General features: G+C 42.4%; 3 protein-coding genes across 3 annotated transcripts; 1 reads left to right on the top strand and 2 right to left on the bottom strand.

The window, feature by feature from the left end:
- Window positions 1-7194: 7194 nt before the first annotated feature.
- On the bottom strand, window positions 7195-13070 carry LOC307022741 (putative nuclease HARBI1; the record flags this gene model as incomplete). Its single annotated transcript, XM_079655633.1, has 5 exons — window positions 7195-7410; window positions 7503-7708; window positions 9223-9761; window positions 9848-9990; window positions 13051-13070. 4 exons carry the CDS (start codon window positions 13068-13070, stop codon window positions 7505-7507), a joined length of 906 nt encoding a protein of 301 aa, XP_079511759.1. The 3' UTR covers window positions 7195-7410; window positions 7503-7504.
- On the bottom strand, window positions 12886-15145 carry LOC307022348 (zinc finger BED domain-containing protein 5-like). Its single transcript, XM_079655110.1, has 2 exons — window positions 13811-15145; window positions 12886-13572 (listed from the first exon to the last, which is right to left on the bottom strand). Exons 1-2 carry the CDS (start codon window positions 15101-15103, stop codon window positions 13096-13098), a joined length of 1770 nt encoding a protein of 589 aa, XP_079511236.1. The 5' UTR covers window positions 15104-15145; the 3' UTR covers window positions 12886-13095.
- Window positions 15146-20146: 5001 nt separating this feature from the next.
- On the top strand, window positions 20147-23538 carry LOC307022347 (zinc finger MYM-type protein 1). The gene is made up of 4 exons (XM_079655109.1): window positions 20147-20268; window positions 20368-20434; window positions 20574-20657; window positions 20796-23538. Exons 1-4 carry the CDS (start codon window positions 20208-20210, stop codon window positions 23098-23100), a joined length of 2517 nt encoding a protein of 838 aa, XP_079511235.1. The 5' UTR covers window positions 20147-20207; the 3' UTR covers window positions 23101-23538.
- The last annotated feature ends 3752 nt before the right edge of the window (window positions 23539-27290 follow it).

The raw sequence follows: 27290 nt of genomic DNA, 5'->3' as shown, positions 1-27290 counted from the left end.
ATTATCTTTTCAATTTACACACGGCATCTATTGCACGTCTGTCCGTCCCGGGAGAGGGATCCCTCCTCTGTTGCTCTCCCTAAGGTTTCTCCCATTTTTCCCTTTAAACTGTGGGTTTTCTCTGGAAGTTTTTCCTTGTACGATGTGAGGGTCTAAGGACAGAGGGTGTCGTATTGTCATACTGATATTCTGTACAAACTGTGAAGTCCACTGAGACAAATGTAACATTTGTGATATTGGGCTATATAAATAAACATTGATTGATTGATTGATTGAATGGTTAGGTGGCGCGATAGTCTGTAGTGAAGGAGCGCGGTCCTTTTCCCGGGAGCCTGCTCGCGTTGCGCTCCCCTGCAAACAGCTGTTTGCTTTTCACCCAACAACGACAACCGACTTACGGAACGCTATGTTCTAGCGTTAATAAACAAAACAATTTAACAAAATTGTTAGTCAAAATACCAATACCACAGGACCATCTTTTTTTTTTAAAGCAATATTGTTAGTGGCCCGAGCGGGCCGGAAAGTACGTTATGCTGGCCCGGGGTGTCTAAGTAGTGCTTCCGGGCCAGCGGGCCATTTATAATGTCGAGCCCTTACCGGCCGGCCCACATCGTCCGACCGGCCCACTTCAGTACCGGCCCATCGGAATTCGTCCCGAATGTCCCGATGGCCAGTCCGCCCCTGCTCCGCGGTGTACCATATCCCAGGATGCAACGGGTGACGGTGACGAATGAGTTTTAAAAAAAATATATGGCTTGTAACGTCCCATCAACGGCTACAACGGTTTCAGCTGGATTCGTTTTTAAATGTAAGTATGGGGTTTCAACTCACCCAAATAGTAAACGACATGAAAGAAAAGTAAACCTATTTAATTTGTGTATTTAAATATACGGGCAATTGGAAATGTCTTCTTTATATTACATACATAAAATAATATTTCTAAACCCTGTTTGGTTTTCATATTGTTGGGATTCATTATAAAGCTAATTTATTTATTTAACTGCTTTTGTTATACAAATCTTACTGCAACAATTTTGTTTTGATAGGGAGCAAGGAGCAGACTGCGCAATTTATCCACATGCGCGGGGAGAATGAAGCCCTCTTCACGGAGGCCAAATTCTCCGCGAGCATCGCTTGGAGGTAAGGCACAATATCCACTTTGTATGGTTCTTATTTTATGAATCATCCCTCATTTCATACAGTCCATTCTAATAACACAACTAGTATATGGGACAATGCCTTATTTATTTGTTGTATTTGTGTAGGGATGGCTCCATGCCACCATTAAAAACAGAAAGAAGATTTCTTCCTAAGTGTGCGTATCCTTGTGACATTGTTATTGTTTTATTCATAATACTAGATTTTTGACTGCTCTCTCTGTAATTAGGACGGTTTTGGAAGATATGGCCCTGCAGGGAAGTGTTACTCCTCTGCAGGCTAAGAAGAAGTGGGAAAACTTTAAAAAAATATATAAAGTATGTGAGTTTTACAAGTTAACAAACACATTTGCTAACATTTGTTTATCTGCTGGTGTTTTTTTTTGTACTGCCATGATTGTTTTACTCTGCCTTTAGGATTGCAAATACCCAGGGTCAGGAGAGGGAGTCAGTGGGAAACCCACTGCTGCAACTTGGCCAAGGTTTATCCAAATGGACGAGATATTAGGACAGAGGCCAAGACGAGGACGAGGACGAGGAGGAGGATCGAGTTGAGGCAGGGCCATCACGGCCTAAGAAAAAAAAACAGGTTGGGCTAATCAATCAATCAATCAATCAATGTTTATTTATATAGCCCAATATCACAAATGTTACATTTGTCTCAGTGGACTTCACAGTTTGTACAGAATATCAGTATGACAATACGACACCCTCTGTCCTTAGACCCTCACATCGTACAAGGAAAAACTTCCAGAGAAAACCCACAGTTTAAAGGGAAAAATGGGAGAAACCTTAGGGAGAGCAACAGAGGAGGGATCCCTCTCCCAGGACGGACAGACGTGCAATAGATGCCGTGTGTAAATTGAAAAGATAATACATTTGCAACATAGGTAGTCCAAATGTTTGGAAATGCATGTGTGTATAATAGGAAGATGAATCCATGAGTATATCCATCCAGGACTTGTGATCCAGGACCACAGCCACGACTCAAGATCCAGGACTCGCAATCCATGACACAGGACCGCAGGATCATCCATGACTCCGGATCCCGGCGTATATAGACACCAAAAAGAAAGACATTTGGGGAAGCTGGGTTAATCGGAACATGAGAGTACACAGGTATAGACAGAGAGAAGGAAGAAGTAAGATGTCCCCCGACAAACTAAGCCTATATCAGCAAAACTAGGGGCTGAATCTAATCAGCCCTAACTATAAGCTTTATCAAAAAGGAAGGTCTTAAGCGCACTCTTAAAAACGGATAGGGTGTCTGCCGTCCGAACACAAACTGGAAGCTGATTCCACAAAAGTGGAGCTTGATAAGAAAAGGCTCTGGCTCCCATTGTACTTTTAGAGACTCTAGGAACAACCAACAACCCTGCATTCTTGGAACGCAATGCCCTAGTAGGACAATAGGGTATAATGAGTTCTTTAAGGTAAGATGGCGCCTGCCCATTAAGGGCTTTGTAGGCGAGAAGAAGAATTTTAAATTCTATCCTGTGTTCTATAGGGAGCCAGTGTAAGGCAGCCAGAACAGGAGTAATGTGGTCCCTTTTCCTAACTCTGGTTAGTACACGAGCTGCAGCATTTTGAATCAGCTGAAGCGATTTGACTGACTTCTTGGTACACCCTGATAATAAGGAGTTACAATAATCCAGCCTTGAAGTAACAAATGCATGGACTAGTTTCTCTGCATCGTTTTGAGGCAAGATATGCCTGATTTTTGCAATGTTACGTAGATGGAAGTAGGCGGTCCTTGAAATTGATTTTATGTGGGCGTTAAAGGATAAATCCTGATCAAATATAACACCAAGATTCCTTACAGTCTCACTGGAGGCCAAATTAATGCCATCCATAGTTAATATATCTTTAGATAATTTGTTTCGTAGATTCTTCGGGCCAAGTACAATAACTTCAGTTTTGGTCGTGTTTAACATCAAAAAATGTAAGGTCATCCACGTTTTTAAGTCCTTGAGGCAGTCTTGAATTTTATTTAGATGATTAATTTCATCAGGGTTGATTGATAAATATAGTTGAGTATCATCCGCATAACAATGAAAGTTTACAGAATGATTCCTTATAATATTGCCTAACGGAAGCATATATAGGGTGAACAAAATAGGTCCAAGCACTGAGCCCTGTGGCACTCCATGGCTAACTTTGGTTTGCATGGAAGATTCATCGTTGACACGTACAAACTGAGAGCGTTCAGATAGATAGGACCTAAACCAGCCTAAAGCAGTTCCCTGTATGCCAACTAAGTGCTCTAGTCTTTGCAATAGGATATCATGGTCGATAGTATCAAATGCAGCACTAAGATCGAGCAAGACAAGAATAGAGACAAGTCCCTTGTCAGAGGCTATTAGAATGTCATTTGTGACTTTAACCAGAGCTGTCTCTGTGCTATGTTGTGTTCTAAAGCCAGACTGAAAATCTTCAAATAAATCATAGTTTTTTAAGTAATCACACAGCTGTTTTGCGACTGCTTTCTCAAGAATCTTTGAGAGGAACGGAAGATTAGAAATAGGTCTATAGTTGGCTAAAACCTCTGGATCGAGGTTGTGCTTTTTAAGAAGCGGTTTTATCACTGCTACTTTGAATGATTGTGGAACATAGCCTGATAATAAAGACATATTCATAATATTTAATAAAGAAGTGCTAATTAATGGAAAAACTTCTTTTAACAGCTTAGTTGGAATCGGGTCTAAGATACACGTTGATGGTTTAGAAGAGAGAATCATTGAATTTAATTGTTCAAGGTTTATGGCTGAAAAGCATTCTAGTTTACTATCTAGTGTAATATTAGAACTTACGTTTCCGGGAGCTGTTGATAACACTATACTGGTTAAAGGCAAGAGGTCATTGATTTTGTTTCTAAGAGTAACAATTTTATCGTTAAAAAAGCACATAAAATCATTACTACTGAGTGCTATGGGAATAGAAGGCTCAGTCGAGCTGTGGCTCTCTGTCAGCCTGGCTACAGTGCTGAAAAGAAATCTTGCATTATTCTTATTCTCATCTATTAATGAAGAGTAGTATGCTGCTCTCGCTTTACGCAGTGCTTTCTTATATTCATTGAGTGTAATTTGCCAAATTAAACGAGATTCTTCAAGTTTAGTGGAACGCCATATCCTTTCAAGTTGTCTCGACTTTTGCTTTATTTTGCGGGTTTCGGCATTATGCCATGGAGCTAATCTATGTTGTTTTATTTTCTTCTTTTTCAAAGGAGCAACAGAGTCTAATTTTATTAGCAGCGCATCTGTAGCACTATCAACAACATGGTCAATTTGGGGTGGTGTACATTTTGTATCAGTTTCCTCCCCTACATGCAGACATGCTATCGAGTTAAGTATTGGTGGAATCTCTTCCTTAAATTTGGCTATAGCACTAACAGATAGGTTTCTGCTGCAGGAGCTTTTGGCTAATGCTTTGTAGTCTAGTAACAGTACTTCAAAAGTTACTAAGAAATGGTCGGATAAAGCAGGATTATGCGGTTCGACTAATAGTTGCTCAATTTCAATACCATAAGTCAGAACAAGGTCAAGAGTGTGATTATAGCAGTGGGTTGGTTTATTTACACTCTGACAGAAACCAACAGAATCTAATATAGAGTTAAATGCAACAGTAAGGCTATTTTTAGCAGGTCAAGAGTGTGATTATAGCAGTGGGTTGGTTTATTTACACTCTGACAGAAACCAACAGAATCTAATATAGAGTTAAATGCAACAGTAAGGCTATTTTTATCATCGTCAACATGAATATTAAAGTCACCTACGATAATTACTTTATCTGTTTTAAGTACCAAAGCTGATAAAAACTCAGAGAATTCTGATAAGAATTCTGAATAAGGACCTGGTGCACGGTACACTGTAACAAATAAGATTGGCTGCAAAGTTTTCCAGGTCGGATGCGTAAGACTGAAAATGAGGCTTTCAAAGGAGGTATAATTTAATTTTTGTTTAGTATTGATAAGTAAACTTGAGTCAAAGATTGCTGCAACTCCACCTCCTCGGCCCGTGCCTCGGGCAATATGAGTATTGATATGGCTGGGTGGAGTGGCCTCATTTATGCTGACATATTCTTCATGTCTCAACCAAGTTTCAGTGAGACAGCATATATCAATATTATAATCTGATATTAAATCATTTACCAGTATTGCTTTAGATGCTAGAGATCTTATGTTTAAGAGACCACATTTAATCTTCCTGTTTTGTTGCACTGTAGTAGTTGTTACATTTACTTTTATTAGGTTATTATGTATGACACCTCTATTAGGTTTTACCTTAAATTGTCCTTGGGCAGACACACACACCGTTAATATTGGGTATTTTATTGGGTTCGGGATTCCTATGGATGACTGCCTAGGAGAGAGCGCAGAGAAGCGTGTAAGACTGCGACTCTGCCTCCTGGTCTCAACTCCAGTTTGTCATGGATTAAGTCCACAGAGCCCTGAAATGTTTGCCGAAATGAGATTTGCACCTTCCAAAGTAGGATGAATGCCGTCTCTCTTAATCAGACCAGGTTTTCCCCAGAAGGCTGTCCAATTATTCACGAAGCCCACATTGTTTGCTGGGCACCACCAAGACAACCAGCGCTGAAATGATGACATGCGGCTATACATGTCATCATTGATCAGATTGGGGAGGGGACCAGAGAAGATTACGGTGTCCGACATTGTTTTAGCATAACTACACACCGACGCCACATTAAGTTTGGTGCATTCTGATTGGCGTAAACGAACATCATTACCACCGACGTGAATAACAATCCTACTGTATTTACGTTTATTTTTAGCCAGCAGTCTAAGATGCGCCTCAACGTCGCCCGCTCTGGCCCCCGGAATGCATGTGACTGTGGACGCTTCGGTCTCTAAATTCACGTGTCTCATAATAGAGCTACCAATAACCAGAGTTGGCTTCTTAGCGGGTGTCTCGCTGAGTGGGGAATATCTGTTAGATACGTGAACGGGTTGGTGGGGACCTGCGGGTTTCGCGTTATGCCCCTTCTGAACAGTCACCCATTCTCCCTGCTGCTCGGGAGTTGACGGGGGACGGCTAAGAGGAGCTACCTTTTGCCGGTCTGCACCGGCTAACATGGGCTTTAATGTAGCTGAGTTATTTTCTAAGATGCGGAGCCGGGCTTCTATGGCTATGATTCCCGCCTCCAACCTAACAACTATACTACATTTAACACATGTATCGGTACCAGTAAAGGAGGTAGGGGAGTAACCAAACATGAGACAGTTAGAGCAGGAAATAGCACCCGAGGGTGGGGAAAGAGCCATGGCTAGCTATCAAGCTAAAGTAGCTACCGTTAGCAAACCCGAAAAGAGTGTAGGCAACTGTGGAGTTACAGTCGCTAAGAGAAGGAGAGTTTGTGAGTGCTTAAGCTGTAGTAACGTGTGATTACAACGTCAGGCAGTTGCCGTGATCAAGAGTTTTAAAACGATCGATTAAGTTAAGATAATAAGCTATCAGCAACAGAACAGGCACACGGGATACCCGGAGATGACAACAACAACCGGAAGTTACAACATGCTTACCGCAATAGTGGTCCGTGTAGAAACCAAAATGGACCTCATCCGAGAAGACATGCAGCTGCAGAGGGAGTGCGGTCGTCTTTCAACCAGAAGGTTGTGGGTTCGATCCCAGCCCATGCAGTCAACATGTCGATGTATCCTTGGGCAAGATACTTAACCCTGAGTTGCTCCCGATGGCATGGCCAACGGTGTGTGAATGTGTGTGAATGTTAGGTCCTAGAGTAAGGTACACTGCTCTGTATGAATGGGTGTGAACGGGTGAATGACATGTAGTATGTAAAGCGCTTTGAGGGGTCTTAAAGACTGGATAAAGCGCTATATAAGTACAGTCCATTTACCATTTACCCAGGAAAGCAGGGAGAACATCAACAGGCTTTTTACTCTGCTAGAAAGATTAGTGGACAAATAATGTAATAAATAATTAAATGTAATGAGCAATATGAAACTTATGATTTATTTAATTGAACAACATAACATACAAATAAAACATACAAATAAAACAACATTTAAACTATATACATATTCAGGCTGAGCAGGGAGTCCCAGGTGGTGCTGCTGGACCTGGCTGCCACAATTAAGACCCTGGTGTCCTCTGACGGTGGGTGGGGCTTCATTTTGGGGTGGTCTCCAGAGCTGTTGGGGATGCTTCTCTCCACGGTACATCGGACTGTTGGGCTAGGGTTCGCAGGGCGGACGCAATCGACGGCTGCCATGTCACTAAGATGTTTTCAGCAGCAGATAGGAACAAAAGATGTATATAAATATTGCACAAGGTTATTTTATCACAGCTCGTCAATTGTTCTGCATACCTTTACACATAATCGTGGTCACCAGGAACCTCCTCCAGGGCAAACACCTCTGCAGACAGTTGGTCCCGCCAAGGAGCACCACTGACTGCCTCCAACACATTCTCCCCCTCATCCTCCGCTACATCCTCCACAATGTCCTCTTCTGGGGCCATGATGTCGCCGGCCCCAATGCAGATGTTGTGGAGGACGGCACATGCTGTTATGATCTGAAATGTTTAAATTGGAAGAAATATATAAATATTAGGGCCGGGACTCGATTAAAAAAATTAATCTAATTAATTAGAGGTTTTGTAATTAATTAATCAAAATTAATCGCATTTTTAATCGCATATAAATATTTGACCTGAGAACAATGAGAAGATGTCAATAAAGTGTGCCGTCACACAGAGGTAATTTGAATTGCTTACCGAGGTCCAATGATCCCCAGTCAGGGCAACACATTCGGCTTTCTCCAATAAATTCTCTTTATCTTCCTTTTCATTGTCATAAAGCTGCTGGATTCTTTTTGTCATTGTCTTTCTGCATGGCAGCTCATATGTTGTGTCAGACGATGCAATCTGTAGTACCTTTTGCAGCCCCTTCTCTTCTACCACTCCAAGTGGTCTACAGTCGAGTGCAATCCAGTGAGCTGGTTATTTTTTCAGACGTGGACTTAGTTATCCTGGCCCTGAAACCAGTCATCTGGTTGAGTGTGTGTTGGGTGTGGGTCATACTTGTCAACCCTCCCGATTTTCGCGGGAGACTCCCGATTTCACTGCCCTCTCCCGGTTTCCTCCCGGGGTCATATTTCTCCCGCATCTCTCCCGATTTCTGACAAAATCAGATTTACACACGACTGTTTCCACTCGGACTTTAATACAGCTACACCATTGTTTGGTTTCCATGGTAACACGTCTCTTTAGCAGCGCGCGCAACTCAAAGTCTGAGAGGGTGAGGCAGATATTCACAGAAAACAGAACAAGAATCGACAACTACTCTACTCTCTGCTCACTCCTTTCCTGTAAAATGCAGGTCCAGTCCACACCTATGCTCCATCAAGGACGGTGCTACAGGCCGCAAGGCAGTGCACTTACAACTACAATAAGCATGTTAATGTTAATCTAACAGCTCCGGCGATCCACTAGCACCCCCCCCCCCCCCCCCCAATTTTGCATTTTGAAATGCTCCCGATTTCTGAGGGCAACTTTGGTGTGGGTCCTTGTACTCGGAGTCGGGCTAGCGTCCACGCTAGCTTCCACGCTAGCTGCTATATGTTTTGCATTGAGGTGATACTTGAGGCTTGATGTACTGCGGTGATATGCAAATTCCTTTTTGCATAATTTGCATACAACCGTGCTCTTATCGACGCTTCCATCCGTCCGTTTTTAAAACAAAATTTCCCATCCACGGGGCCAACCAAAGCGGTCTCATCAGCTTCTTCGTTCATGTTTGATTATTGTTCACTTTAGTTTGTTGTTGTCTGAAGTCATGAACGTTAGTTGGTGCTCTAGTATAATCGGTACGCCTGAAACTCATCCAGTGAGAAACGTTCCGCAGGGCAAAAATAAGTGCGATTAAAATGCGCTAATTTTTTTAACGCGTTAATGTTTGTGTAATTAATTAATCTTAATTAACGCGTTAAAGTCCCGGCCCTAATAAATATATATATATATATATGTTATACCTCATGTCAGATCTACTCTTCAGTATTATCAGAATGTCCTAATGAGTGATTACTTACTTGAGGAACAAAGGTGTGGTGCACCTCCAGCGCTTGCAGGAAAATACTCCTGAATCTTGTTTTCATCATCCCGAAGGCACGCTCGATGATGCAGCGTGCCTGGGAGTGATGGATGTTGAAGCGCTGGGGTCCCACACCTTGCAGCGGCCGTTTGTAGGGAGTGATGAGGGGAAGTGGATGTTGGAGGCAGGGGTACCCCCCGTCTGCGAGGATATAGTGCCCTGGAGGAGGGTAGAGTGCCTGCCGATAGAGTGGGCTGTGGCGGAGCACTCTAGAGTCGTGGACTGACCCAGGCCAGCCCACGTATGTGTCAATGAAGCGGCCCTGATCGTCACAAACAGCCTGCGGCAAAATTGAGCTGAACAGTTTCCTGTTTCTGTAACAGTGACCATCAGGGCCGCTTGGTGGCACGATGCGGACATGGCAGCCGTCGATTGCTCCAGCAGCTTTCCTGAAGAATCTGTGTCTGGCCAGCCCTGCGAACCCAGGTCTTTTGCTGTCCTGGGGAGGTGGATGACCTGGTGGCGAATGGCCACCACCTCCTCAGTCACTCTGGGGACAATCCGATGTACCGTGGATCTAGGCATCCCAAAAACTCTGGAGACCACCCTGTATGATGCCCCACTTGCCAGCCAGAACAGGAACACCAGGGTCTCAATTGTGGCCCCCCAGCCGTGTCTCCTGTCCTGACCCAGGAGGTCCAGCAACACCTTTAGGGACTCCCTGCTCAGCCTGAAATCAGGGCGTGTATCCTGGTCATTGAAAAACCTGTCCAGGACAGGCACGCACGCTTAAATTGATCCTGCAATACAGGGCCTTGGCTGGTAGAGGGAAAGGTTGAGAAAAAAGGGTTAAATAAGTGAAGAGCATTTTTTTTCTGTGTTTATGTGTATAAATATATCGATTGACATGTTTATATATATATGTTTATTGATATATACACACATAAATATATATACTATATACAGTGGGGCAAAAAAGTATTTAGTCAGCCATCAATTGTGCAAGTTCTCCCACTTAAAAAGATGAGAGAGGCCTGTAATTTCCATCCTAAGTATACCTCAACTATGAGAGACAAAATGAGGACAAAAAATCCAGAAAATCACATTTTCTGATTTTTAAAGAATTTATTTGCAAATTATGGTGGAAAATAAGTATTTGGTCACCTACAAACAAACAAGATTTCTGGCTCTCACAGACCTGTAACTTCTTCTTTAAGAGCCTCCTCTGTCCTCCACTTGTTAACTTTATTAATGGCACCTGTTTGAACTCGTTATCAGTATAAAAGACACCTGTTCACAACCTCAAACAGTCACACTCCAAACTCCACTATGGCCAAGACCAAAGACCTGTCAAAGGACACCAGAAACAAAATTGTAGACCTGCACCACGCTGGGAAGACTGAATATGCAATAGGTAAGCAGCTTGGTGTGAAGAAATCAACTGTGGGAGCAATTATTAGAAAATGGAAGACATACAAGACCACTGATAATCTCCCTCGATCTGGAGCTCCACGCAAGATCTCACCCCGTGGGGTCAAAATGATCACAAGAACGGTGAGCAAAAATCCCAGAACCACACGGGGGGACCTAGTCAATGACCTGCAGAGAGCTGGGACCAAAGTAACAAAGGCTACCATCAATAACACACTACGCCGCCAGGGACTCAAATCCTGCAGTGCCAGACGTGTCCCCCTGCTTAAGCCAGTACATGTCCAGGCCCGTCTGAAGTTTGCTAGAGAGCATTTAGATGATCCAGAAGAGGATTGGGAGAATGTCATATGGTCAGATGAAACCAAAATACAACTTTTTGGTAAACTCAACTAGACGTGTTTGGAGGAGAAAGACTACTGAGTTGCATCCAAAGAACACCATACCTACTGTGAAACATGGGGGTGGAAACATCATGCTTTGGGGCGGTTTTCCTGCAAAGGGACCAGGACGACTGATCCATGTAAAGCAGGGGTTCTCAACCTTTTTTTGGCCAGCGCCCCCCTGTCCATTATCCAGGTCTCTTACAGCCCCCCATCAAAAAAAGTAGACTTATTTTCTTCCCTGAATATTAATGTTGACTAATATTCTGTGTTATATCATTTAAAAAGCATGTCACTGAATGCCAAATAATAGATTTGATTTAACTGGGCAGTTGGAATATCATTATCATCAGTGTTGGGTGTAACGCGTTACAAAAGTAACGCAGTTACAGTAATATATTACTTTTTGCTGTAACGAAGTAATGTAACGCATTACTAATGAAATGTGGGAAATATATTACCCGTTACAATGCTCAGTAACGCAGTTACAACACATTTTAACCCGAAATTAAATGGTGTTTTGTTTTTTAAGAATGTACTAACAAAGCGAGACATTCCGACACCGGACAAATTGTGCGGGTAGATTAGTAAACCTGGTGTTTACCCCTCAGGCTTCGCGTCGAGATCTTCGGGGAAGTTGAACGTTATGCAACCATTCAAAAAAGAGAACGTAGCGAAAAATACAAACAACAAATTGTGTCAGGTGCGCGTGACCTGCTCCGCTGCGCGTGCATCATTTCCAAAGTGCTTCCACAGCAGTGACACACATCTGATCTGTGGATAATCATTTATACGAAAATGGTTAAAGCAACCATCACTAAACGCCAGCAACACTGCATCTACTGCAGACAGTAGCAACAGGTCAGATGCGGACATCACGTTACCCTCCGTTGTGGACACTAGCTTACTCCCGCCTGACTCGCCGGCCCCGGAGCAGCAGTCTTCGTCGCCCGAAACTACGCCGCCCCTCTGCGGCCCGCAGGTGCCAGGTATATCTAAACAACTACCCGCCTGGACAGTGGGGTAAGGCGGTCATTTTGCAGCTTGTGGTATAAAAATAGACAATGGCTAGAATATTCATGTGAAAATAGTACCATATTCTGACATGCCTGCAGAAATGTTGGGTCAAAAATAATGCATACAATAGCACAGATGCCTTCACCACGAATGGCTACAAAAATATCTCATATCCCAAGCTTATTATCAACGAGCTGATGTTGCAGCTGAAATGTTCTCCAGGTCACAAAGTCAACCTCATATGATGATGTGATACCAGTTTTCAAGCACAGTAAATATTCTCTTCCCAGCATATATGATGGGACCAAGGTGATGATGTAGTAGGCTACATGGTTTTAATAATACTTTTTCCTTTCAATGTTTGCCATTTCAAACCATGAGCATGGTTTAAATAATATTTGCCTTGATTTACAATATGTTAACCTTCATTATAGTCCTTGACAGCAGTCTGTACTGCTGTATTAACAACGTGTCACATGTTAAGAATTTACAATCAGAATCGAGTATTCAACTAAGCCCTGTAATACAAGTTGTTAGTAGCCTTAAGGCCTACACAGTTGTTATGCTATACCACATTGCCCTTCACTGGATGCATAATGAGCTGCACTAAACTACATTTTAGCATTTAAAATACCTAGCTATTCTTTTGCGGTTATTTTGGTGAAAGTAACTAAAAAGTAACTAAAGTAGTGTAACTCATTACATTTCAGAAACAGTAATATTGTAATGTAAGTTATTACTTTCAAAAGAGAGTAATAAGTAATATGTAATATATTACATTTTGGAAGTAACTTGCCCAACACTGATTATCATTAGTTTACCAGAGAGCAGAAAAGCCATGTGAATGTGAATTAAAATGATAGTTATGAGTGTTAAACAAACTCAGACAAGAGCAGAGAATACAAACAGACTGCTACGGAACAGCAGCAATTTCACACATGTCCAGTGCAGAACAAACAGAAGGCTACAAAACTGTACATTAGACCTACAGAACTAACAGGTTGGAAAGGTGTTGCATTTCGCCAAATTGCGGGGGGGGAAGGTTATTGTGAGCCCTGCGCTTGGTGGTTCTCCGCCAGTTTCTTCACTGCGGGTTGCAGAGAACTTAGTTTCAGTCGCAGTGCACCTGAGGCCGTCAAGTTCAAGCGATTGCAGTACTTGGACTGCATGTGGAGGACCTGGCTGAATCCCTGCTCCACGAGGTATGTGGTTGGGAAAGCCTGAAGAAGCAGCCTCGCTTTCTCCCAGAGAGCCGGGTAACGCTGAGAGTATTTGACCCACATGTTGCCCCAGCCAGAGGTGCGGAAAATAGCCTGGGCCTCATCGTCACTCTGAATGTCGATGAGATGCTCCTGTATTGCTGGCTCGCATTCCGCCACGTCCGCCTGAAAGGGCTGCACCACCCAGGTGGGAACATCGAGGTCCAAAAGATCTCTGAAGCGGATCTTCAAGTCGGCATTCACCATCCTCAGGTGGTCTGTGTAAATGAGGAGGCGCTCATCGGTAAGAGCCTCAGACACCTGCAATGAGTATAACCAGGAAATTGTTATCGGTGCAGAATTTTACCATCCGATTTTAAACTGGTTATTTTATTGCTAATTAGTTTACTAATTGATGTTTCTTTATTCTCATAATACATTCAGAACATAAGTTATTTATACTAACCAGGAACACAAATATAGTGTTGCATAGAGTAGCCTACATTTATTACATGTATTATTTATTATTATCATTATTTAGTAGCCTAGGCTAGATCACCTTGGTCAACAGCGGGAAATGAGCAAACTGCCTCCTGCCTATGCTCTGCTGGTATAGATCCAGCCTGGAGGTGAGGCTGTGGATGACCGCCTTGCTCTGGATCAGAGTAACTCCTTTTCCTTGGAGCTTCAGCGTGACTTCATTCATTTTGCCAAAGAAGTCTGCGAGGTACATGATGTCGCAGCGGCTGGATGACACCTGTTCCCCGAGAGCTGCATCCACCTCCTCCAGGAACTCCACGATGCTGTCAAACAGCTCACAAAAACGAGCAAGGCAGTTTCCTTTTGAGAGCCAGCGGACATCAGTGTGGAGAAGAAGACGCTCAAAGGTCTCATCATTTTCCTGACACAGCTGTCGGAACAATCTGTTATTCAGGGCGTGGGCTTTTATTTTGTTTATTGCCTTTACTGCAACATTGAGAGACTCGTGGAGAGGTGGACTTTTAGATTTGGCCACAAGGTTGTGGTGGTGCAAGACACAGTGGACTGTGAGGACATGCGGGACCTTCAGCAGAGTGGTGAAGCCACGGTACCTGCCAACCATGGGAGGGGCACCGTCAGTAGCACATGCGAGGATGTTGTTGATCGGGATTGACTTCTCCTGTAGATAAGCATCCAGTGCATTAAAAATGGTCTGGCCCTTGGTGTCTGTGACCAGATATTTGGAAAATAAAAATTCCTCAGCCATCTCCTGACTGTTGGAGGTGCTATAGCGGACATAGGCCATCAACAGAACATTGTTGTCAGAAGTGGTTGTCTCATCCAGCTGAAGGCTGAATGGAGTTTCCCGCAGGATGGCACACAGCTGCTCCTCTGTATCAGCGCCCATTTCATCAATCCTGCGTGCTACGGTGTCATTACTGAGTGGGATGGATTTCAGCACCTGTGTGGGATCACGCTCCATCACAGTAGATATGACCTCTTTGATGGCAGGGAGTACCAACTTCTCTCCGATTGTGAACGGCTGCCCACATTTGGCTATCAGCAAGGAGATGTTATATGACGCTATTAGCCCGCTGTCAGTTTGGGTGGTCTTCCTATCGAAGAGACTGCTGATGGTGCTCCTACCATGTTTCTCTTTGAGGGCCTGGAAGAACGGACGCTCCTTATCTGCCTTATCCGGGTGGATCTTGGTAAGGTGCTCCTTTAAACGTGAGGGTTTCATTCCCTCATTGGAAAATACATGTTCGCAAAGTAAACACATTGGGAGTTGTGCATTGGTAGGAGACGGTATGAAGCCATAGCTAAGATATTCAATAGAGTACTGTCTGCATTTTATCTTTTTCGCGGCCATTTTGCTGATGTGATATGATTTTTGTTGTTTTATGATGCTAATATTTAGGGGGGGGGGGGGGGGGGTAGTGTCACGATATGGCGGCAAACGCTAGAGGGCTAGCTGGTGACATGACAAGACATCATGCCGGGAGCGGACCGGAAGTCGTTGTAATCTTGAACAAACAGAGCTCTGTGTGGAGCAGCCTGGCTAGCCAGCTCTTCCATGTCGTAGTAGACATAGAAACGGGTATTATTTTCATAAACTGACCACTTAGTGGAATTTGTCATAACAAAACATATACAAATTTAACAAAGTGACACAGATTATTAACAGTCGCGATCCCAAAATTACAACGACTTCCGGTCCGCTCCCGGCTGCTTTTTGTAGGGTACGTTCGTAAATGCGCTCAGAGCGCTCCGAGCGTCCCCGTTCCACAGTCCAGAGCGCTGCGCTCTGAGCGCTCACAGCTGGGTGCTCTGGCTGAACAGACGGGTTGTCCGAGCGGACTGACCGTTTGTGCATTTACGAACGTACCCGTAATAACACTGCTGACAGCTGACCAATCGCAAGCAGAGTTGTGGTTTCCTATAGCAACAAAAGATGCTGACAGCTGCTTTTTGTACAGAAAAAGACGCTGTGGCCAGCGTTTTTCATGACAAAAAGACATTATGCGTGAACGCCCCCCAAGAACACCTCAACGCCCCCCTTTCAAAAATATTGCTTCCAGCGCCCCCCGATGTTCTCTGAACGCCCCCTGGGGGGCGGTACCGCCCCCGTTGAGAACCAGTGATGTAAAGGAAAGAATGAATGGGGCCATGTATCGTGAGATTTTGAGTGACAACCTCCTTCCATCAGCAAGGGCATTGAAGATGAAACGTGGCTGGGTCTTTCAGCATGACAAGGATCCCAAACACACCGCCCGGGCAACGAAGGAGTGGCTTCGTAAGAAGCATTTCAAGTTCCTGGAGTGGCCTAGTCAGTCTCAAGATCTCAACCCCATAAAAGATCTTTGGAGGGAGTTGAAAGTCCGTGTTGCCCAGCGACAGCCCCAAAACATCACTGCTCTAGAGGAGATCTGCATGGAGGAATGGGCCAAAATACCAGCAACAGTGTTTGAAAACCTTGTGAAGACTTACAGAAAACGTTTGACCTCTGTCATTGCCAACAAAGGGTATATAACAAAGTATTGAGATGAACTTTTGTTATTGACCAAATACTTATTTTCCACCATAATTTGCAAATAAATTCTTTAAAAATCAGACAATGTGATTTTCTGGATTTCTTTTTCTCATTTTTTCTCTCATAGTTGAGGAATACCTAGGATGAAAATTACAGGCCTCTCTCATCTTTTTAAGTGGGAGAACTTGCACAATTGTTGGCTTACTAAATACTTTTTTGCCCCACTGTATATATATTTATATATATATATATACTGATATATATATACACTCAAGCTATACTCAACCTGAAATTAAATTTGTATCAGTATTATATATATATATATTATATGCTAATAACATTACTGTTTGCTAAAAATACAGATACATATATTCTGTGTTTGTGTATAAATATATCTCTATAGACATGTTTATATATATAAATGACTGAAATGTTGTGTTTGTGTATAAATATATCTCTATAGACATGTTTATATATATATATACATGTTTATATATTATTGGTTGTGAACACATACTGTACTTACCATGGTTCTTGGCTTGTGCCATCGCTGCTCTGTTTCAGTGCAGCTGAGGATAGGGGGTACAGCAGCCAGGTTGCGTGTGGAGTAGTGTGCGGTCTGGAACAGCAGTGCAACATTGTGGTTGCAGAGTGCTGTTCTAGCTACACAGGAACACTTTGCCACTGCAATCTCCTCAGGTGAGCAGTTCTTAAAACAAAATGTCATTTTACATTTAGGACACTGCTTCAATACAACACAGACACATGAGAAAGCTGAGAGCAAGCTGATCAGGCAAGTAATAGGTGTGGGAAAAGGCTAAACCATGTCAGGTTGTCAGTCACATCACATACACAGAAGTTCTGCTGTTTGGAATACTGTAATTTAAGGACATTCAAACAGATATGCTTGTATAGCCTGTCTCAGCTCTCTCAATGTATTATCTTATATTAAAACTACATAAAATAGTGTTAGTAGAACGTTGAACAGCTTAACATATAGATGTAGGGCAGGGGTTCTCAAACTTTTTTTTTTTTGCGGACCACTATTTATTATCAAGGATTTTTGCGGACCACCTCATATGCAAAGCGTAAAAATAAGTACATATATAAACTTAGTGTTAAAAACGGCGACGTTTTTTTTTATAGTTAATTATAGACAATCAAAAGAAAATTGAAGCCTATCTGATACTTTTGTGACCGGTGTCTGTCTGCGTTGTGTATGTTTCTCAAAGAGGACGTCGGACGTCTACAAAACCTACCGCTATGCTTAGTCCTACTTTAGTTACTGTACTGCAAAAAGTAGACGGTGCTGCGCTCAACACACACAGACTCAAAACCATGGACACACAGGCATATAAGTAACATAAACAATGTATAGGCCTAAGTTGCATAAAGGCTTGAGCAACAGTATTGCAACCAAGCAGACAGTGCTGTTTCTCTCTCTCTCTCTCTATCTCCACTTTCAAAATCTATTTAAATCTAAAAAATTCCCAAAGTTGTCCTGAAATTCACTTATTAAATAAACGAAACGAAAAATATAGCCTACTCAGGGGTGGATCTAGAAAGATATTCATGGGGTGGCAAGAGGGTGGCAGGAGATTTTGAGGGGTGGCATCCCCTGGCAGAAGTATATGCTGATGTAATCGCAGTCATATCAATCAATGTTAACTTGGAAAGCCAAAATATTGACATTTTAACTCAATAACATAGGTGACATTATTGTGTCACATCAGTAAAGCCTTAAATAGAAATATATAAGATGGCAGACATAGGCCTAATTGAATGCATTTTAACTGAACAATAACTGAATTAGTTTGTTTCACTCTTGGACCAGGGGTACAAAATCTATGCAGACTGCTATAAGTACATTAATTAACTGTCTCATCGATGTTTGTCTGAATTAATATGATAATATTAACAATCATATTATTCCTATCAGCTGTCAATCACTGTTATGATGCAGCGATTACCATCTGTTCAGCAAAACGCCTCACAAACTGATCAAGATCCAAAGCTTTAGTGCATTTTGATTCAATGCTGACTACAGCCAAACTTCACCGTCTCTTCTCTGTCATTGTAGACTTCAAATACCTCGTTCCTTCCGTGTACAGTACTTGGGTCCGGATGCTTCTCGTTTTGCGCCGTCAAGTTCAAATGAAATCGCCGCCAATCATATTTCCACGCTTGCGCCAGGGCCGGGGGAGGGGTTACAAGGCTCGTGTCTTGTGGTGCATTCACTTGCACTCGGACACATCGGCGTCGCGAGACCCTTTTCACGGGGGCACGTGCCCCCCTGTAGATCTGAGGTGCCCCGGTATGCCTGGGTCACTGATTTTTTTATTAATTTATTAATTTATTCAGGGTTCGAAATGGCGACACGCCCGCACGCCCGGGTCTAGTAACTTTCCTATCGGACTAGTAACTCTATGCACTTGCCTGCCCGTGTGTCTGGTAACTTTATAACCCCTTTGCACGGAGCGTCTTTTACAAGCATTGTGGCCGTCAATGCTGTTAAATATGTTCTTTATTCTCGCGTCCAGGAGAGAAGCTTTAAAATGAGACTAAATGGAGTCTCTGAAAAGATTCAAATGGGATACTTTAATTAAAAAAGGCGCGGTAGTGTTACAGACAGAATATTGTTCCGGCAGAAAACAGCTGTGATCTGGTTCTCCTGAGCAAGAAGAAGACAGCGGATCTCTCCTCCGGCGCTGCTATATATATCCTCTGCTGGCTCCTCCCCGCCAGCCGGCTCACCTCGTCTCCAATGTCCGTTATTGCATTTAAATAGAGGATAGGTTCTTTTCACATTCAATATATGCTTAACACGCCGTTTCTCCTCATATTCTCTTTCATCACTTTTCATTTAACACATTCTAAACGCTGTAATCAATACTCTAAACAATACTTCTCGGCTCGTTTGGTTTCCGGTCATTCCGGATGTTGCCACATGCTACTCTCGTCTGTAAACAATAATGTATTCAAATAAACTGTACTTTCATTTGATATTCAACATGGTAGTATCTCGACATCTATCGTTGTAGTGTTAAATCAGTAGGTTTCGGTTTTCACCACACCAAGTCATTTCGCTTCTCAATTCATCTCTAGGAAATCGTATATTAGCCACATGCTACATGCTAACCGTAGATGAAGGATTTTCAGAATAAAAGCTTAACTGCTTGTGCACAAGAATTTCTGGTTTTTCAGTATAAAAGAGCGTTTAAACTGACGGTATGTTTAAGCTACATTATACCATCAAAACATTGATTTTAATTTCTAACAATGCGAACTCAATTTTGCTACTGTAAACCTCTCTTGCACAGCATAAGACTAGTCCTATTCAGCACACGCTGCTTTCATTTGTTTATTCGAATGTTTTTTGTCCCTTCTGATAACCCGTAGTGTTGATGCGTGTTTTGCCTTGGTAGTTCAGGATACCATGAAATAAAGCTTGCGGTCAATCTGGTAAGCAACGTAATTTTACGATGAACATAATCTTAGTTTTAGAAGTGAAGGTCACACAGGAGTAGGCTATATATTTTAATGAGTTTGCCTGGAAGCTAATCGTATAGGCTACACTGTTAAATGTTATGTGATTTGTATAAATAGCACTTTTTAATAATTTATAAAACATAATAGACTAGGCTAAATGGATGGAGATGTGAATAGCAGTGACATGCGCTGAGGTTCGTGGCTGGTGAGGCACTGACAGTTTCAGTGTCAGATTTAGAAATATATAAACCCAAGTATCTTAAATCACGAAATCTATTATTGAGGTGAAACATTTTCAAAGAAATGTGGCTTTGAACGTGAGTAGTCGATGGAGTTATCCTAACCGTCTTTTGAAACATACCTTTTAGCTCCGGCGTTGGTTTCCCATTATTTATCACTTCACGATTTGATTGATTTGATAGTATTCTGTATTTTAGTATTTAGTATCTTGTAAATGGACATCAGAAAGTTATTCGCTCGGAGCAGGGATAAAGCAGCAAGGAGAAATGAGAGAGGTAAGCTAGGTAACAAGGCAACCCAAACCACTTTTAGGTAACAACCCACAAGTTGAGTTCACCACTGGTCACTAGCCTAACAGTTACATATCTGTCCAGACAAAGAGGAGCAGCAGAGTGTCGGAGGAGGTGAAGGAGAGAGGGATGTTGATGAGCACGAGCAGAGGTGATATGGCTATTAATTTAATATTAATTAGGAATAACTGCAAACAGGTTATACACAAGTAACCTTACATCTGCATATGTAAAAATGTAGATAATGAAAATGCAGACATTAGACTGTAATATGTTCATGTTGTTTCAAGACTCAGTGCAGCAGAGTGCAGAGGAGGAGAGGAGGAGATTGAAGGGACACAGGAAGGGATGACACTGAGAGATGACACTGACAGGTGAGAGTGAGACTCAGCTGACAATGTAGTTAGCTACTGTAAATGTCCCTACTTATAGATGTGATGAATGTTATTTGAACTTTTAATGGTTATCTGAGGTAACTATTGAGCATATGATTTTTTTGTACGTTGCACCAGACAGGAGAGTCAGAGGGCAGAAGAGATTGAGCTGGTTGAGGCAGGGGAAAGGCAGAGAGAGAAGGAAGGACAACAAGAGACAGACAGGCCGGAGAGATCACACCCCAGAGATGAGACTGAGAAAACAGTTGCCACAGTGGCAGAGAACATTAGACTGGGGGCAAGAGAAAAAAGCAGTGTCCACAATCTTGAGGGACATACAAGTGATCTTGGGGGAAAGGAGTCTGGCCCAAACCAAGTTAAGTTGTCAAAATATCCCCAGCACAACTTTGGTGCAAAGAATCGATCATTTAACGCCAACTGGTTTGAAAGCTTTACATGGCTGGAATATTCCAAGGCTAAAGATGCAGCGCTTTGTTTTCCCTGTAGAATATTTGGGAAACATTTGAAGAATGACACCTTTGTAAACACTGGCTTTCAAAATTGGAAAAAAGCTCTGGATGTCTATAGAGAGCATGAGAAATCACCAGCACATAAGGCAAGCATGCAGTCTTGGTGTAGTTATAAAGCCAGTGAGGCTCATGGCAGTGTTGTCGACCATTTGGATTCTGCCAGTGAGCATGAAATAAAAGAGAGACGGGAGTACCTCAGCCGGGTTGTGGCTGTTACCAAGTTTTTGGGAAAACAAAATATCCCATTCCGTGGCCATGATGAGGGCATGTCCAGCGACAACCAGGGGAACTTTCTGGAATGCATGAACCTCTTGAAAGAGTTCGACCCTTTCCTTCAGACATATTCAGCACCATCACACACTACATACTTGTCACCTTCATCACAAAATGAAGTAATTCAGTGCTGTGCCCAGGAGATAACAAAAGCTATCAGTAAAGACATTAAGGAGGCTGGAATGTTTTCAGTGATGGCTGACGAAGCAAGAGATGGCAGCACTGAGCAGCTAGCTGTGTGTGTCCGATATGTTGCTGGGGGGAGTGTGCAAGAACATTTACTAGCTATGGTAGATTTGAAGGGTTTTGACGCGGAGTCCATTACAACTGCCATTGAACAACAGCTAAGGTTGAATGGCATAGACCATGTGAAGGTGGTTGCACAGGCTTATGATGGCGCCTCAGTCATGAGTGGGGCTGTTGGAGGGGTCCAAGCAAAGTTCCGAGAGAACCATCCCATGGCCATTTATGTGCACTGCTATGCACATCAATTGAATTTAGTGCTCTGTTCCACATGTCTGGCCATACCAGAGGCCAGGAAGTTATTTGACCTCCTGCAGAATGTCTATACATTCTTTTCTGGCTCCCTTGTGAACCATGACAAGTTTAAGGAGACTCAGAAACAGCTTGGCTTACAAGCTTCTGAGCTTGTACAGCTGTCCAAGACCCGATGGTCTTGCCAGCTGAGGTCTATCAACGCTATGATAGAGAATTTCCCAGCAGTTCTCACGTGCCTGTCCAATATCAGCAACCCTACGGCTGTGGGTCTGCATGCCAACCTTGCAAGGTTCTCCACAGTTTATCTATTGATGATGTTCAAGACTTTTTTGTCTGTGACAGAAAGTCTACACAAATACCTACAAAGTGAAACTGTGGACCTGGCAAAAGCTGAGGAGTTCAAATGCGCTGTGTGCGCCACTCTACAAGAAATGCGCACTGATGACAAAGCAGCTGAGGTTTATGACCGCGCAAAGGCCTTGTGCGAAACACACCAAATCCCTGAGTCATGTGCTGTACCAAGACAAAGGCAGAAGCAGAGACGCATGGAGGAGTATGTAGTCGAGTCTAGTTGTGGGGCAGCGAGTGACCTAGGGAATGCCGAGAAGTTGAGAACCGCAGTGTATCTACCTTGCCTTGACAGGATGGTTGCTGAGATGGAGCAGCGTTTTTCATCTCTCAACAGCACAGTTCTAAAAGGTGTTCAGGCCTGTAATCCAGGATCTAGCAACTTTCTCTGTGAGGAGGACCTCAGAGGTCTGGCAGATCATTATAATGTGGATCTAAAGCAAGAGGAAGTGCTGGTGGCTAAAAACTATCTGGCCAGAAAGCAGGAAAGCCTTCCAATCACTGACATGCAATGTCTTTTCAGTTTGCTGGATCATTTCATGTTCCCAACATTGACACAGGTCATTCAGATATCTCTGACCATTCCAGTGTCCAGCTGCACTTGTGAACGTACATTCAGCGTGCTGAGACGCCTCCACACGTGGTTAAGAAGCACAATGGGGCAAGACAGACTCCACCATCTTGCCATCATGTCTATTGAGAGAGGAGCACTCTCCAAGTTAAGCCACTGTCAATTGATTGATAGCTTTGCAAAACTGAAACCGAGACGTTACAGTTTACTTTTAAAAAAATGAACATAGACCTCTCCCATCTCTCTGACCATGTACACACCTCATAGGATAGTCACCATCACACCATCATAGGATGGGGGGTTCTCTTTCAGTTTTCAGTTTTCAAGTCCATGTTTGCTGACAGATATTTCATGAAGATTCATTGTGCCTCTTTTGCCTTCATCAGTTAGTGATTTAGAGATACTGTATACAGTTAAGTTCACAAGTAGGCCAATTCAATTCAGTTTGGTTCAGGTAGGCTAGATATTTAATGATGCAGAAAATAACAATCTGATTGTACTATTTATTTATGACACTTTATTATAATAAATAAGTGCAAAAAAATGTTTGCTCGCGTGCTTGCATTAATTATCTGTGCCCATGCTTTTTTCAAAGAAATAACTGCAAAACATTTTTTTTTTCTGTGCCCCTGTTGTGCCCCTGTATAGTATTGGGTCAGCTGACGCCCCTGCTCGGACATTCGAGATTTTCTCTCATAAATGTCCGATGAGCCCAACGACCACTACCCCAGTGCCTGATATCATTAGAAAGCTAGGAATCTCCTCTTTCCAACAGTGTATACAACTCAAAATGTGTCTTCGGGTCAATGCGACTGATTTCGATAGAGAAAGTCACATATGAGGTGATCCCCGAAAATCCTTGATAGTAAAAAGTGGATTTTATTTAGCTTTTTTCCACGGACCACCCGCAGTACCCTCGCGGATCACCAGTGGTCCGCGGACCACAGTTTGAGAACCGCTGATGTAGGGTACAAAACCTGCATTTACCTAACACTGGCCAATACAAATAATTGGACCCTACATGGATTATACTAACCATTCAGTAAAGAACAGCAGCCGTCACAACCAGTTTCTGGGGTTTCCATGAAAGCAGAGACGGTTTTCAACCTCTAATTAAGAATCTTTGATGAAAGCTAAGTTTGGGTTTTGCTAATGTATTTATTATTTTACACGAGAGGGTTACAAAACGAAAATAAATCTGTAGCCCCTTCATGCTACACACACATAGCTAGCTACCAGTTGATGTGAGCAAATGTATTGTCGCTATGTAATCTGTTGCAACATGTCAGCTAGCTGGGCTTATTTGAATCCTAAATCACAGGTTACCTACTCTAGCCACATCAAAACCCCAGAACATGAACCTGATTGAGGCTTTGAACCGATAAACACTTTTTATTTTCCTCCCTACTCTGAGATCGTGAGGCTTTTCATGCTTTCTCATGGACCTGTAACAGCTAGCCCTGATGCTCGCGCTCCCTGAAGATAGATCTTTGTTTGAAACTGTGGGGAATTGGATATCATTCATGTTATCCAAAAAAACGTAATAGTACATCATTAAAACGCTTTACACTGTATCAAGACTGTCAATTTGTCAAAGTTAGCCAGTAACTACAGCTTTGTTTGTCACTTACCTTCATAATTGTCGACGTAGCTGGATATGTAGCTACATCTTGAACCCCTTTTCTCTTTTGCTCCTCGGGGCTGAGCCTGCCGCTTGTACCAGCCGATGTACATCACTGATGTTAACCTTCGGTAGGTCTTGGAGACATCGAGTGTAAAATAGTGCCTATATAATATCTATACGCTATCTCTCTCGCTATCTATTGCTATCTATACGCTATCTATCGCTCTTCCCTCTACCGTGGACCGGAAGTTTACAACCGCACACTCAATTAACCGGAAGTTGATAGGCGCCATCTTGTGCAACTAGCCTATTTAAAAACTCCTCGGAATCCAAAGCTCTTCGGAATCTTTCACTGAAGTCCTTCAGCCTTTGGTGCGCTTCCTCACTCATGTTCTTGGTGAGGTCATGAGAACAAAGTTCCATCTCACTGATAAGACAAGATGGTATAAAGAAGTCATATATGTAATATTATAAATTCACATGCATCAGGGGTTGTACACTTGAATGTGTCCATTCACTAACCGACTCTTTAGGAAGGAAGCTGTAAGGCCTCCTGTTATATGAGTGGTCCTCGTCAGTGTCCAGGGGCATCTGTAGACAGTCAACCATTATTTTGACAGTGCTTTACATGCACGGTTTAACTCCTCCAAAAAGAACATCTCCTTTCTCCCAATGATTGTTGGGCAAAAGCCACAGTGATAATGGCTGCTGGCCGAGCATTTGAGATGGCATTTATAAACATTATAACCTAAAAAAGAGACAGAAAGTGGTTTAGAGGATTCTAGAAACAAACCAAAATGAATTTCTTGTAGATATGCTATTTGAAACAAGGTGTTTGTGCGAGAGCAATAAATAATCATGTCACCAACAATAATATTTTTGCCTATAAACTGAATTTTTGAGATTTAATGTGTGATTATGCTCATATTGTGCCTACCCCAAATAAGGATACTATTCGAGCATTATTAACAATTCATAACCTGAATATAAATCTAATTTGTAATGTTTTTTAATTTCTAATTCAAAATTAATTTACACCAAGGATGTCCTGGGGCAAAGAAATAACACATGTATCCATAATGAGTGAGGCATTAAACACATCTAACAAGTAACATGTAATGTGATGAAGTATACAAGGATCATATAGAATTATAGATTTACTTACCTCCATATTTCACAAGTGACCTCTGGTGGCTCTGCAAATGAGCCATCAGACCAGGGTGTGACCCGGTCCTTTCACAAAATGGACACTGGAAGGTGTCCGAGTCCAATTTGTTGAACTCTGGGCGTGCTCCATCACGGAGTGTTGTGTTGTTTGTCTATACTTGAATAAAATAGAATACAATTTAAATGACTTTAATATTGGAAATAGTTAACTCCTTAAACAAGCAGCAATGGACTGGCCTGTATAATCATATGGGAAAAAGCTGTTCATACTTCCTCCCTTTCAGAAGGTAACCCTTTAACTGCCAGTGCCGCCATTTGGTAGAGCACATATTGTGTCTTGATATCTTGTTGAAAAATAAATAAAAAAGTTTAACTTCATCTGATTCAGCCAGCTCTACTCTTTGGTTGATATGTTATGCACAAAACAACCTCTAGATGTCACTGTGGTTCGAACAGAAAGCCCTTCAGCTAGTTTAAATGTCAGGCCTAAAGCATGGCCACAAACCCCATCTAAAAACAGAGGCTCTGTCCTAATTACCTGATTGCATCCACCTGGGTTACTTGGCCCTACCCAATAACTATCATTTAACTTTAAACCACACTTAAAATAATAATATAATTATACATATGTACATGTCTACAGTATAGCAGCTAATACATGTTTCAAATAAAAAAAACATTAAAATGTGAAAGACACCTTCAATTAATATTTAAAACTTACACAAAATCAGATTCTTGTAAAAATTAGAGTACATGCATTGTTCCATCTGTCAAGCTAAGATATATACATATATCTTAGCTTGACATGCTAACTGAACGAGCATGTTCAGTTAGCATATTTGCTAACTGAACGTCGAGCATGTCAAGCTAAGAGCTAAGATATATATATATATATATGTATTCCATTCCTTTACATTTAATATTTAAAATACAAATCAGCAAAATAAACACAATTACACTGCGCTAAACAGCCAAATCGACAAACAAACGAGAACCTAAATAGTATGTAATTATATCTAAAACCACAATACGTTAATTACCTGTACTCGGTGCGCAATATTGTTTGTTGTCTGTAAACCTCCATGGCCCTTTCTCATTTCATCAAATCCCCCTCCTCGACTCCTCGGTCCTCCGGTAGTGACCCGGAAATGAATTTCAGCGCGCCATGTTGATGGACATCTCATTTCTCTAAATGCACTTCGAGGACCGAGGATCGAGCGTCGAGGAGGCTCTCTGGAGGAGCTATAACCGAGGATACACTGATGGGTCCTCCACGGTCCTGCTCGGCTCCTTCGTGGATGCATTTCCGGGAACAGAGATGTTTCAAAGAGTCGGGACGCACGGCCGGACTTATCTCAGCCAATGACAGCTACATGCATCCCCTGGATATTATTTTGTTAACTACTTTCATCGCGACGCAATGTTTCCAGTGAGAACAGCTGTGAGGTCTGTGCAGAAAGCAGAGCAGTGTATATCACTCAGTATAACAGGCCTACTCTCTTTATTTGCTTTAGTTTAGTAGATATCTACAAACACAGAGTCAATATTTTTCTAAGACCATTTAGTGCTTCACATAATAAAATACACAACGGCTGTTAGGCTGTTAGGCTGTTAGGCTGTTA

The sequence above is a fragment of the Notothenia rossii genome (genome assembly GCF_949606895.1).
Source record: "Notothenia rossii genome assembly, chromosome: 10".
Taxonomy (NCBI): domain Eukaryota; kingdom Metazoa; phylum Chordata; class Actinopteri; order Perciformes; family Nototheniidae; genus Notothenia; species Notothenia rossii.
Note: the sequence above shows the minus strand (reverse complement) of the source record. Positions and strands in the feature narration are given on the sequence as shown.

What these genes read in the sequence shown, in the direction of transcription:
- LOC307022348 (XM_079655110.1), bottom strand. Translation starts at nt 15,103, where the DNA reads ATGGCCGCGAAAAAGATAAAATGCAGACAGTACTCTATTGAATATCTT. An exon ending in ATTTCCCGCTGTTGACCAAG is followed by an intron (nt 13,573 to 13,810) that starts GTGATCTAGCCT and finishes TACTCATTGCAG; the next exon opens with GTGTCTGAGGCTCTTACCGA.
- LOC307022347 (XM_079655109.1), top strand. Translation starts at nt 20,208, where the DNA reads ATGGACATCAGAAAGTTATTCGCTCGGAGCAGGGATAAAGCAGCAAGG. An exon ending in AGCAAGGAGAAATGAGAGAG is followed by an intron (nt 20,269 to 20,367) that starts GTAAGCTAGGTA and finishes ATATCTGTCCAG; the next exon opens with ACAAAGAGGAGCAGCAGAGT. An exon ending in GTTGATGAGCACGAGCAGAG is followed by an intron (nt 20,435 to 20,573) that starts GTGATATGGCTA and finishes TGTTGTTTCAAG; the next exon opens with ACTCAGTGCAGCAGAGTGCA.